The sequence below is a fragment of the Rhinolophus sinicus genome, chromosome 3 (genome assembly GCF_057876585.1).
Source record: "Rhinolophus sinicus isolate RSI-liver-muscle chromosome 3, RSI-T2T, whole genome shotgun sequence".
Taxonomy (NCBI): Eukaryota; Metazoa; Chordata; class Mammalia; order Chiroptera; family Rhinolophidae; genus Rhinolophus; species Rhinolophus sinicus.
Window position 1 is genome coordinate 78,137,486 of NC_142503.1, and position 13,914 is coordinate 78,151,399.

General features: G+C 35.4%; 1 protein-coding gene across 4 annotated transcripts in view; it reads right to left on the reverse strand.

Moving 5' to 3' along the window:
• The window catches only part of PGGT1B (protein geranylgeranyltransferase type I subunit beta), a 46,047-nt gene extending 32,254 nt beyond the window's left edge, over positions 1 to 13,793 (reverse strand). Inside the window, exons 1-2 of one of the 4 annotated variants that reach the window (XR_002137041.3) lie at positions 10,770 to 10,936; positions 3,532 to 3,650 (exon numbers count right to left, since the gene is read on the reverse strand). Coding sequence is in view for 3 of the 4 variants with exons in the window: in XM_019727819.3 (XP_019583378.1) it covers positions 3,532 to 3,650; positions 10,770 to 10,909 (259 nt within the window). In the remaining variant the exon portion in view is untranslated. Of the gene's footprint in view, positions 1 to 3,531; positions 3,651 to 10,567; positions 10,738 to 10,769; positions 10,937 to 13,050 lie in introns of those variants that run through there. The other 3 variants (XM_019727820.3, XM_019727819.3, XM_074328592.2) reach the window with 3 other exon arrangements.
• Positions 13,794 to 13,914: the final 121 nt, after the last annotated feature.

Consider the following 13,914-nt stretch of genomic DNA (forward strand, 5'->3'; position numbering starts at 1 on the left):
CACTTATCTAACTTTATCTTTCACTACATAACATTTAAAATATCTATTTAGCCAAATCTATCAATTTTTCTTTAATGGTCTTTGGGTTTAACATTTTTAGATTTTTAAATTCCCTAAGATTTTATATGCTATCATAAAGTAGGACAAATATAGATCTATGAGTTACAGAAAGCATAGTCTATTGAGTTTACAAATGCCTTATGGATGAGAAAATATTGGAGGAGCCAGAGGATGTTCTACGCTAAATGTGAAAACACAGAAAGGAGGAACAGAAAACAAAAGTTGGAGAAGATATGAGTGATTTAAAAGTTTAACATCTGCAGGGCGGCGGGATGGTTCAGTTGGTTAGAACGGGAGCTCTGAACAACAGGGTTGCCAGTTCAATTCCCACATGGGTCAGTGAGCTGCGCCCTCCACAACTAGATTGAAGACAACGTGCTACCACTGAGCTTCCGGAGGGGCAGCCGGGTGGCTCAGTTGGTTAGAGCGCGAGCTCTCAACAAGGTTGCCAGTTCAATTCCCACGTGGGATGGTGGGCTGTGCCCCTGCAACTTAAGATTGAAAACGGCAACTGAACTTGGAGCTGAGCTGCGCCCTCCACAACTAGACTGAAGGACAACTGGGAGCTGATGGGCCCTGGAGAAACACACTGTTCCCCTATATTCCCCAATAAAATTTATTAAAAAAAAAAAAAGTTTAACATCTACTGATACACAACAATGCTTTAGGCACTGAGAGGGAAAAGAAATATAAGAGACACATTCTCTGTACTCCAGAAGTTTGCAATTCAAATGTAAGCAAGAATATTTTAAGCAACAGTTAAGCAGCAATGATTGGAAAAAAAACTAGCAATGGGCTTTAAACCAGTGAAGTTCATGGAGAGGACAGTACAATTTGAAAGAGAATTCTGATGGCTCTTAAAAGAGATAGTTTCAAACCTAATTTTATATTTTCACCAAAGTATAATAAACATAAGAAAAGCACACTTATCATAATTAAATAGCTCAATGAACTTCTGCAAAGTAAACTCACCTATAAAATCAGCCCTCAGGTCAACAAGTATATGACAGCACCCCAAAAGCCCCCTGCTATTCCCCAAAAGCTCAGATTGGTTTTGCTAATTTTGGACTTGACGTAAATGGAGTAATATGCTTTGCACTTCTCTCAAAACACATCTGTGACTTTCACCCAAACTTTTGCATGTAATTGTAAATTCTGCTTTCCTGTTACTGTATAGTAACTGCATTATATGAATATTCTAATTCATCATTTATCCATTACACCAACGATGAGTAGTTTGTATAGTTCCTACTTCTGGGCTCTTGTGAAAAATACTGCTATGAAATTCTAATACCTTCTAGTATCTTTTGGTGAACACATGTTTTCATTTCTATTGGGTATGCATGTACTAGGGAGAATTGCTGGATGATAGAAAATGTTCAGCTTTAGTAAATACTGCCACACAGTAGTTATAAATGGTGGCTGTAAAACTCCTTCAGCATTGTATGAGAGTTCCAGTAGTGCTACAGTCTCATCAACCCTTGTTCTTTTTCACCTTTTTCATTTTAGTCATTCTAGTGAGTATGTAGCAAACACAACCACTATGGATAATATGAACGCTTAGGTAATAATCAGCAAATCTCTCACAACAAAACATCAACTAAGGAGAAAAGTATCAAATAATGAAAAGATCAAATAATGAAAAAGAATATGGGGGTTAAAGTGCTGTAAAAAAAACTCATTTCACTAATAAATGGTAGGGGGAAGTAAACACATTACTAAAGAGCAGACAAAAACACAGCTCAATCATGGAGCCAGCAGACAGTCCTTAAAAGTGGGGAAAAATATAAGACAAGACAAAAGGAGGAAGCACGGTGAATAAGTGATCAATGTTCTGATAACTGTAACCTGTAGTATGAATTCTTTCACTAAAATATTACAGTCCACTCTTCTCTATAGAGATAACTGCTATTTTATTTCAGGGGAATAAAAATCAATAAAATTTTTCTAAAAATAATATAAAATATATTTTAGCAAAAACTTAAGAATAGCTTTTTGTGTGTACCACAGTGTATAATTTCTAATCTGTACTATCTGAGATGTATTTAAAAAACTACAGTGTATAATTTGATCAGGACATGAATTTTTAGTAAACAAACAAAAGTCAGAGTCTGTAATACTACTTTACATATATCTAATGCACAACTTTTTAAAAACTCTCAGACTTTCATTTAAGCTAGTAAAAAAACAAAACAACAACAAAAAAACCACAATCCTGGTACAAAGGGAAAGTACAAAATTACTTCTATTTTGCAGGTGACCAGAATCGTGACCTCACCGCAGCCACAAGCTCCCAGAGGCTGAGGATCATACCTTATAATTTATCAAAGCCCTTTTCCATAGGTTTAGCAGAGTACTCTTAGCAGAACATTCAAATAATCCTACTCACCAACCTGTTAGAATCTATTACTACTGACCAAATATATCATATATGCTGTTACATATAGCTGGTGAAAAATGAGTATTTATGTATTAATGTATTAAGTTCTCATACGCCTAGTTCAAGATGCTTAATCATTTTTAATAAGAATTCATTTACAAACACAGATTTTTAAAATTATACAAAAACAAACACTAGAAACTTAAAGAACACTAAAGTAGAAAGCCCAAACTATGTCCAACAGTATCTGCTAATAGATCAAACCTCTTTCTTCCTAAATAAAGCTTTAGCTTATTTTCCCAAGGTTCTTCTGGGTGAGATTTATACATGATTACTCCAACCATTGAACAACACTATTAATTTATTAATGCTGACTCTTAAAAGATAGGTATGTGGTAACCACTGACAAAAACTGATTTTTATGGGAGCTTATTTGCTTGATCTTTTCTAGGTTAGAATTTCTAACATTTATAAGTGCAATTAATGTTAGACATTTTACACCTAACAGAGTAAACAACAGAGTTTATAAAACATGTGTATGTTTAGTTGATCAGGTAATTTCTGAATTTTGAGGATTTATTTTATTGATCAAAGTTTATAAAGTTTTATAAAAATGGCTGAAGTATAAAAGCTCTAAGAAACCATTAAAGAAATGCTAACGAAATATTAGCGGGAAAGTGACCAGGAGATTGAAATGAAACGTTTTGATAGCAAAGAGTTTTTCACTGAAGAGACATAAAAGAATGGTTGGGAATGAAAAATAGAATGAATGCTACAAAACTAATCAAACATAAATATGAAATACAAATAATCAACAAGTAGTTACCAGTGTGGAAGCATGCAACAAAGGATGGTGCTACAACTATGAATCACTGTTTAAACCCAGACAACTCTAAATTGCTCTCGCAAGAGATCAAAGATTAGACTAGTTAAACGTTATATTTGAACAGAATGGGAGTGTTGCAGTGTAAGAAAAACATAGATGAATAAAATATACTAATAGTTTATGAATAAATACTAAGTGCTAGTCTAACATGTTATACCAAGTACAACTAGTCACACTAAAAATAAAATGCTAAAAACTCACTCACTATCTTCTGTGGGAAGGACCTGCAGAGAGTAAATCCACTCTATTATATCATCTTTGTTCACCACATCTAAGGAATCCAACATATCCAGCCCAGAGAGCGCAAAAAATGCGATTGTCAACCTGAAAGAAAAAGAAAAAAAAAGAAAATCACGTAAAATTCCAGCTTTGCTATCAAACCACTCAAGTCTTTCTGGTTCAGAAAAATAACAAACTAATTCTAATTTTACAATAATTTAAACAATACTACCATCTTGTAAAAGCCAAAAAAAAACCCACCAATTTATTTTTATAATTTAATAACATCAGTCAAACCTTTGTTTCATTTTGTCAAAAAGGGACACTGAAGGGTTAAGAAACCAATTCTACTCATCTGAATTTACTGAAACTAGTATATCAGCAACCTGAAGGCTAAAAGTCAATTTAAAAAAGAGAATTTCCTGCACCTGTTCAATACAAATAAGGTCAAAAGCCCGGAAAAATTATATAAAAATCTCAATTTTCACCAATTTGCCAAGAGTAATTATACTTACGGCTGGGGCTTAATTCTTAAAGAATGTCAGAATAAATCTATCTTTATTGAAATTTGTTTACAAATAATGTGATCCCTTGGGAAAAAACTTAGAATAAATTCTGGGAAATAAAAAATACAAATGCATTTCAATTCCATTCTTCCAGAGAGGGTCACTCTTTGAAGGAATGAAAAAAATGGAAGACAACACCCACCCCTTCCAAGATTGTGCACTAAATCAGAAATCAACTTTTCGTTTTCGTATAAAAACTAGTACCTTAGTGATTGCTTTTCACATAGTTTGTTAAACGTAATTCCTTTCATGTTGAGATGCATTCTACCATGTTGTTTGATTGAACATGGTTATCTTATTTCCATATTCTATAATAGTAATTCCTATGTCTAATATGGATAAATTAATATTTTAAATTATTTGATCTAAAATCTTATAGCAGAGCTACTTGACACATTCTGTAACCTTTTTAACAAAGTCCAAAAAAGAATTAAGCCCTTAAGGCCCTAAGGCATTCAATACATATATTAACTTATTTCCTATGCATCTAGAATGGTATTATCTAGAATGGAATTAGCAACTTAGGGAGAAATGAAAAAATAGTCATTCCTTTTTTTCAGGGTGTAATTAAAATTAGGATGTAATTCTCTCTCTGATCCCTGGTTGAAAAAGGCTGGCATCCATTAGATAACAGGAGGAGAAACCAGAGTAATTTAATCCCATCCAAAGCTTAAGGGCAAACACTAAAACTAATGACATATTGGTACACGTAAGAAAAATAAATTTTGGGAAACTTACATTATTGAGAAACTATTAGTACTACATACTAGACACTAAGCTAGAAATTTCTCATGTTATCGTAATTTAATTCTAACAACCCAGAGATCCACATGAATTAGGGAAGTGATTTATCTGGATAAGATCAGGATGAAATTAAGGGTAGTGGAACCCCTTTAGGTGGCAGCTGTAATTCAGAGCTCAGACTCTGCAGTCATATGTGCTAGCTAGGTTCAAATCTTAGGCTGACCAAGATATAAACTATTACAAGTTTATTTTTACATGGATGAAAAAGTAACATTTTCCTCCCTACATCAAATTGCTTCACCAGTGGATCAATTCACAGATAGGAGAGGTAAACTAAATGACATCTCCAGAAGATCTCAAAATGCTCAGGCCTAAGAAAAATTGTTCAGGGTTTAAAAACAGCACGAAAGAAACAAGGATTAAACAGAACTCCCCCCTAAAAAGGAAAAACAGTCTGCACAGTGGAAAAAAGAATTTCGCCATACCAATATGATTTTCCTATGACTCTAAATGAGTAGTATACTGTCAGGCAAGAGTAGGTGAGTGATTTCCGAGTATATGATTTATGGAAACACTGATTTATGGGAGTTAACTAGATTTCCAAACTTTGGGTCAGTTGCTCTGCCCGTTTCTAGGGCAATCTCTTTAATGGCATCTCCAAATGTCTTTAACAGTGAACTGCATTCCTGCCTAGATGTCAGGTGCAGCTATAGCTAAATCATTATTACAAAGAGTTCTAAAATTATAAACAAACAGCTACATTAGGAATGGAACCATAGATACTTGATAAAGTTGGTATCAGTGGAAATGAAGAAGAGCCTTAGAGAACACATTAGAATTAATCGTGAAGTTAAAATACAGAAGACATGGAGGCCCAATAAATACTTTGGAATGAAAGATGAAAGATTGTATGAATTCTAGAATTTAAGCCTTACTCTACCTCTGTAATATTTTTAAATAGCTGACTCATCTGGTAAATACAGAGGGCCAAAAAAAATGTATACACATTTTAAGAAAGGAAAAAACTGTATTAATTGTAATACTCAATATATACCGATAACAAAAGGTGAATGAACACAAGTCATGTTTGATTTCTGCAATTACAAGAGGTGCTCAAGGTGGTTACCACCAGTGTCCAGACACTTCTGATTATGGCAAACTACTGCCTGAGCATAGATAACATCTCTTAAAATGTGTATATTTATTTGGCACCCTCGGTAGTTTTAAGTTCAGTCACTCATCTTTGGAATTATTTAACATGCAAAATAATTTTTCAATAAAAAACATTTACTACAGATTAGATGTTGTGAGAAAAAGGAATAAAACAAGCCTCCTAACCGTAAGAAGGTTAAATTATGGGGGAAAATAACTAAGTAGCTATATAAGTGCCATTATAGACATCATCTTCTTTCTTTCTAAACCTGCTCCTTTTGCCTCTTGCTCTAGACCAGATGGCAGTGTCAATCCTAGAATCCTGGGACTCGTCCTTCTTCCTTCATTCCTCCTTTCTAGCCCTACCTTCCACTGCCCCAACACCTGGCTCCTGCACTACTGCAACAGCTTCCTAACTGGTCTTCCTGCTTGCACCACTTAATACAGTGACCAACTGCAAATCTAATGATTACTCTGAAATGCCTATCTAACCAGGAAGAGCCACTGCTTGGTGACTTCCCATCACCTACATTAACAAATTCAAGTTTCTTTACACGAAACACAAATCCCTCTGTAATCTGGCCCATGCCTACTTCTCCAGACTAAATTCCTAGCACACCTGTCTTATATTTTGAACCACTTTTAGAGAATTGAAGTTTTTCTGCTCGACACTCACTTATCTGTTCTTATTGTCTTTTATTTATTGTTATTTGCCTATAATACACCCACATACACACATACGAAACATTGAATACATTCTTTAATTAATATTTAGCTCCTGTGTTACTTCTAGCTTCCAGAATGCCCCATGAATACCACCATTATTGTGCAAACAAGTTCAAAATGTAGTCAGGGGAGCAGTAGCATCAGCATCATTGGAAGCACGTTAGACCTGCAGTATCTCAGACCCCACCCAGACCTGCGCAATCAGAACCTTCATTTAAAAGATTCATATGCACATTAGCGTTGGGAAGCACTGTTGTTAACAATCTTGAACGCTTGTTTTTCCTGTCCAGCAAAGCCTCAGACTTCAGAGTGCATCAGAGCCACCTGGGACGCTTGTTATCATGCAGAATCCCGGATCCATGGAGTTCAATATAGATCTGGGGAGGGGCTCAGGTGTGAATTTTTATAACCACCCCAATGTCACTGGTTAAGAGCCTCCCACCATCACATTTTGAGACATACTGACAGACTGTGATATACTTCAGAAAACGGAGGGAAAGAAAGAACAGAGTAGTTTGGGGGTGGTTGACAGCCATGGTTACACACAGGATACATAGGGGAATATGGAAGGACATGAGAATAGAAAGACTCAGTAGTTTGTAAATATCTTGTAAAATAATAACTATCTAAACCCTTCTCCTGGAAACAGTTGTACCTATAAAAATAATGTAACAGAAAATGGTCAATATTTTGTCCCTCAATTTAAAAAAAGCCTACTCTAATTCCTCTTACCCAAATGCAAATAGCAACAAAACAACCAAAATACTTCTCTAAGCCACTTCTAAAAAAGAAAGCCATTGACAGACGTTTAAGATTCACAATCCAAGATTTAATATTGACTTGAGTTAACTAGTACCTACCACTTTTCAGAAGGTAATATAAAAGAAAAACCTTGGGTGAAACAACAAACAATATACATTTGCATTTTCATAAAGCCATTGTAATTAGAAAAATAAAAATTATTTATTCCTACTTGTCAGGCTAAAGGAAACAGGGAAATGAAATAATTTTGCTAAAATGGCGGGTCAGTATCTAAATGTCCAGCCCAACATTAGCATTCTTAAGAGCCAGCTGTTTCATACCTATCATATCTATGTTTCATATCTAAAGAAATGAACACAGGAACACCTGAATCATTGGTTTAGTACCGTATCCACATACCAAGGCACACAGTAGGCTCTCGATATATGCTTGTGGAATTGAACTGCAATATTGGATAAGAATTACATCTTAATCAACACATTGTTTTATCTTAAAACTCTAGTATTAGTAGCAATTTTGTGACCAATCACCTTGCTTAAAAGGTTGGAACTTCTTCACAAGTTATCTTAAAGTCAACTATGAATCACAAACACCACAAAAGGACCTAATGCGAAACTAAGGAAAGACTGTGGATCAGAAAAGAGAAAAACTGAAAAACTTTTAAAAATCACTACAAAAACTGATATGTACATCTTATCTTAAATGTGGTTATTATTAATTGAGCCATAAGAAATCAAAACTGATTTATAAAATTCACTCGTGACAAATATGAGACATAAAAAGGATATAATATCTTAATGCATCACGACATTATGTTTATTGTTTAATATATAATGCTTGGTATAGATCCTAAGATTATACTAATATTAATAAGTCAATTGTTAGTTGTTCTATCATACAATTTTTGCTGTTTTACTTATGCTATGAACAGGACTACACAGTTTACTGCCAACATGCATTAGTCTATATGGTTTTGTTCATGCTGAAATTTTAAACAGACCAATCAAACACACTGGCATTTTGAAAATGCAACCACAGAACTGTAACAATAGCTACAAACAAAGTTCAACTGTTTAAGAATCACAATAGGATGGAAGATTCTTTTTATTGAAATGCTCTGAATTCATATAAAATTAATCCTTATAAAATATAAATGTGATTTATCAACATATTTCTTAACATCCCACATCATTACACTGAGTTTTGGAAATCTTTTGTTTAATTAAATTTATTGAAGTAACATTGGTTAATGATGTTATATAAATGAAAATCTTAATTTAGGTCTAGGCATGCACTCTGATAGTTAGTCAATACCTATGGATGGAGAAAGGCATATAAATAATGCTTCACTCTTTCTTTAAAAAGAATCTGTTCATCCTTCAGGCTCAGCTCACATTATTCCACAAATATGTATTTAATGCTTCTCATAGGCCACATACTATTCAAGTTCCCAGTGCAATGCTGTCCAGTAGGACTTCCTGAGATAACGTAAATGTTGAAATAGAAACAAAAGCCACTGCCAATGTGGTGACTAAGCACTTGAAATGTGGTGCCTACTGCAAACATAAGAGCTAAATTTTTTATTTAATTTTCTTTAACTTTTTAATTTTTCCATTAGTTGACATTCAATATATTAGTTTCAGGTGTAATCTTACTTAATTTTAGTTAATTCAAATTTAAATAGCCAAATGTGGTTAATGGCCACCAAACTGAATAGGGCAATGCTAGTGCAATGGAAGTAAACAAGATAAAGAGCCTGCCTTCATGAAGCTTACAATCCAGCGTGAAACAAAGATATTAAACAAATAAACCAATAAATACATCATTTCAGGTGGTGATTGGAAGTAGTCTTTTTGTTTTAAATATATTTTTAATTTTATTGGGGAATATTGGGGAATGGTGTGTTTCTCCAGGGCCCATCAGCTCCAAGTCCAGTTGCTGTTTTCAATCTTTAGCTGCAGGGAGCGCAGCCCACTATCTCATGCGGGAATTGAACCAGCAACCTTGCTGTTGAGAGCTCTAACCAACTGAGCCATCCAGCCGCCCCCGGAAGTGGTCTCTTTTGGATTGAGGAAGGTGTCTATAAAGAAATCTGGATTAGGTACCTGCCCTTCCTATATGCTTCCGTAAACCCTACACTAATAAAGCACAGAACTCTATTGAAATTGCTAGTCTTGTTCAGCTGTACTCCAGTACCTATGGTATTCCTTGAACAAGTATGCAAAAGTAATCCATAAAACTTCCAAAACTGACCCAGTCATGTAGTGTTCAAAACACACCAGAGACTCCGGATTCGGAAACTATGGAGAGACATCAGAGCAGAACCAATCTGCTCTCTTCCCATCCAGGCCCATGCAGCTTTGGAACCCCACTTGAAAACACAGCAATGCAGAGCAAAGACAGCCTCCTCCTTCCCTTCTTCTCATCCCCAGATTTTTACTCTGACTAATTCATAGTTTCTTAGCTTCTGCCAGATCACACACCTACGCCAATTCCAACTTACAAGGTTATATTGCAAATACACTTTAACAGGCTGCCTCACACAACACTGCACCTATCATCATATTTACAGTTTCTGGAAAGTTAATTACTACTCAAACGTTAGAGGATCTCTGCCGCTCCACACATCAAATATCATATACACATTCAATTAAGAGTTAACGACTCAACACCTGAAACTAATATTGTATGTCAATTGTACTTGAATAAAAAAATATTTTTAAAAACCAGTGATTGAATCAAACACGGTAACGTTAGACTTTTGGTAGTAAGCACGCAATAGCGTATACAGAGATTGAATTTATAATGTTGTACACCTGAAATCTGTACATCAATCAATGTTACCTCAATTTTTAAAGTTACTGAATTAGGAAAGAGAAGCACAGAAGAGACTATTTATCTAAAATATGATGACAAACGCCTTATCCTTTTCCTTTTATACTCGAAAAGTAAGGAAGCCAAGTGACTCACAGGTTTTGGTAGAGGGAATAAAAGGAAGCTCAGAGTTGACAGGAAAAATGGTTGGGAAGTGAAAAAGGCGGTAACTGGAGATCCCAAAAGCTCTAGACTTACAGTTCCCTCAAACCCTTTCGCCGTAGTTCGGGGGAATGAGGGTGACCACTGGCCGGCCGGAGAGGGGAGGTATCGGGCAGTGAGTGCCAAGTGGGTGGCGGCGCAGCCCCCTGTGGGCGCCCAGTTAGCTGTCAGGCTCCGCGGCGCCTTTCGCTGGGGCCCGGACTCCGGGCCGGTCCTGCTGACTGTGGCCACAAGTTACCTGCTGGTCTCGAGCGAAGAATAGCGCTCGGGCAAGACCTGGAGGCAGCGCTGGAAGAACCGTACGTGCCGGTCCCGCAGGAAATCCAGCCGCTCTCCCTCACCGCTCCCGGCCTGCCGCTCGTCCTCCATGGCCGCCATGCTGGTACGGAAACGACGTCTGCTGTGACCCGGAAGCAATTGGCGAGCGGCGTGAAAGAACCTTAACGGGTGATACTGAATGGCGAGTGCGGAGGGCGTGTGCGCCCATCGCAGATCTGATCCGTGACTGCAATTACTGTACACACTCAACTGAAAATCTTACCCAGCACTTTATCTCCGGTAGCGCACAACCCAACCTTTACTATTCTAAGCACCAAAGATTTGGAAACACCTCGCAAGCCTTGTAAAATCCATCCTACAAATCCACAAATCTCTAGAACTTTTATCCTTGTTCGGTATTTGGAAGGAAGCGCAAGGTCAACTGCTTCAAGTTCACTTTGAGAAAATCAATGCCCTAAACAATGTGAGGATGGTATATATGAACACGGATATGGGTCAGTATTAATTTGCCAACAGACTCATTTTTGGAAGGCCACAATTGAAAGCTGAATGTATAAGGAAACTAAACCTACAAATCAAGCTATGTAGACAAACGTTATTAAATAATTATTGACACTAATAAAAGTTAAGAGATTTTCCTAGTCCTCTCTAGATTATCAGAAATCACTTTAAAAATAAATACCAAATATACACACACAACATATATTCTTATGTGTGTGACTGAATCCTTGCATCATTTTCTTTTACAAGTCTTAAAAGATTTTCCTCTTTGCTTGAGTCAGTGTGTCATCTGACATCACTATCGCATCAATTTGTAACAGCAAATAAGCTCAACATGTCCAAGTACCCATATACTAGAAAACGAAACAACATGCTTCCAGCTATGTTTCCAAACAGGGATTTCAGTTGCTTCAGCCATATACTTACTGTTCCTTTTAAAACTTCATGAGGAAGTCTTGGGGGGTAAAACAATCCACCTAAGGAGCAGGCCTGAACTAGGTTCTTTACAATCAATTGAGCTAATCGAAGTTTGGGTATCACTTTAATTAACAGCTTACTTATAAAATGCATTTCTTAAAAAATGTACTCTGTGGGTTGGAGTTATATTATACTTATTCAACAATCCAAAGTGCCCTTGCATAATTTAGGTGCTAGTAACTACTTATTCACAGGCTTTCCTGCATGTCTTTAACAAATACCACATTAACACATGGTGGGTGCTTCCTTACAAATATGGAAGCCACAATCCTTGCCCTTCAGGTATGTCCAATCTAGAGAAGTTTTCACTCCATTATTACAATTAAGATCCCCCCCAATATCCCATTATCTCTCTCTCTCAATCTCTCTCTCTCTCTCTCTCTCTCTCTCTCTCTCTCACACACACACACACACACAGACACACAAATGTCTGAAGATGTTCCAAATGGAGTCATGTCACATATATTTAACTTACTAGAATCAGTTATGTGCACTGTATATATGCTCAAAAAGACAGTCCTAACCAACCTGGCCCTTAAAGGGAAACCAAATATTTCATCAGATTCTCAGCTCAAGAACCAACAGCAATCTGATCCAAATATGGAGGAAATAACTTTTATGGTGGGCTCAATAAGAGATAATATACTCCTAGGTAAGTAAAAGCCTTTTCCTGAGTGATTTTGACCATACAAGTTTTTTGACATATGCATGACAGAATCCAACCCCACAAAAAATGCCACTCTACATTATTTGCTAAAAAGTGTAAACAGATCAAATATTCAAAATATGGGAATGAAGAGCATCCATATCACTGAATATTATTTAGCTATTAAATTATGTTTGAGTTACACAGAAAAATAGGAAAACGTGTAATGTAATGTTAAGTGATTATAGCATAACTAAAATGTACTCTCTGAGTGTAGCTATTTTAAAATATGTAGGTATATTTTCAGAAAAAGTTACCCTGGGGTGGTGAAATTATGAGTGCCTTATAACAGTTTTTAGTGTTTCTTCCTAAATTTCTTATTAATATACTTTTAAACCAGTAAAGAGATGTTTATTTGATATCTCTTCTATGAGCTTATAACTGAAGACATTTATATTGTTTATCTACATACTTTATAAAAAGGATTTATATAATAAATTCCTCATTTATTTTAGATTGTTAGAAGGACTAGTTTCTTCAAAGAAACGTCCATACTTTCATTAAAAAACAAACAAACAAAAAAAGCCATAAGAATCATATTGCCCAGTATGCTTACCTTAGATGCAGGAAATTGAAAGCTGCATTTGTGTGCAAAAAAAGAGCAACATGTTAGTAAGCAGTACATAAGAAACCTTTACTTTTCTGTATCTTGTAGCTGTTCAGTTCTGTTTTTTAAAATTCCCCTGTCCTGTCCTATTAGGTTGGTGCAAAAGTAATTGTGGTTTAAACAGTTAAAAATAATTGCAAAAACCGCAATTACTTTTGCACCAACCTATTTTATTTTTAAATTGCCACACTCATTTAAAAAAATTATGGAGAATGAGTACTACAAATAAAATGGGCATTCTTTATTAAGGATGTTTTATGTTAATTCTCCTATTTTGTACCAATAGTTGTATAATTAGAATTCAGTTTCCTTTGGGAGTTATCTACATTGAATATTAACTGAAATAAGAAGAGGGTTTGACCACTACTCATAGTAAATTTTAACAGAGTCATTTGACCTAAATGTATCAAGTTACAATTAAACATAATCTAAGATAAAAGTCATAAGAAACAAATTTCCTAAATTTGATATGTATATAGTAACTTTCCTATAAGATGGGAACTTATTAAAGTTAGGAACTTAATAATATGAAAAGTTGAGTCAAATTAAGTTACATTGTGCTTTCATGTACAAAAGATTGTAAATTTTAAAATTAACTCTTTTGACCAAATATTTTGAGGTAAACAGAAGCAGAAAAAACTGCACCAGCCAGGAAGATGCGAAAGACACAAAGATTTTATAAATGTGTAAAGTCCAGAAAGGCTGAAGGGAAATTTGGAAAATCTAAAGGAAACCAAGAAGATTATATCAATAATACAAATAATAGGGAATGTATGAGGTGTAAGGCATATTTTTAAATTAAATATTCTTTAT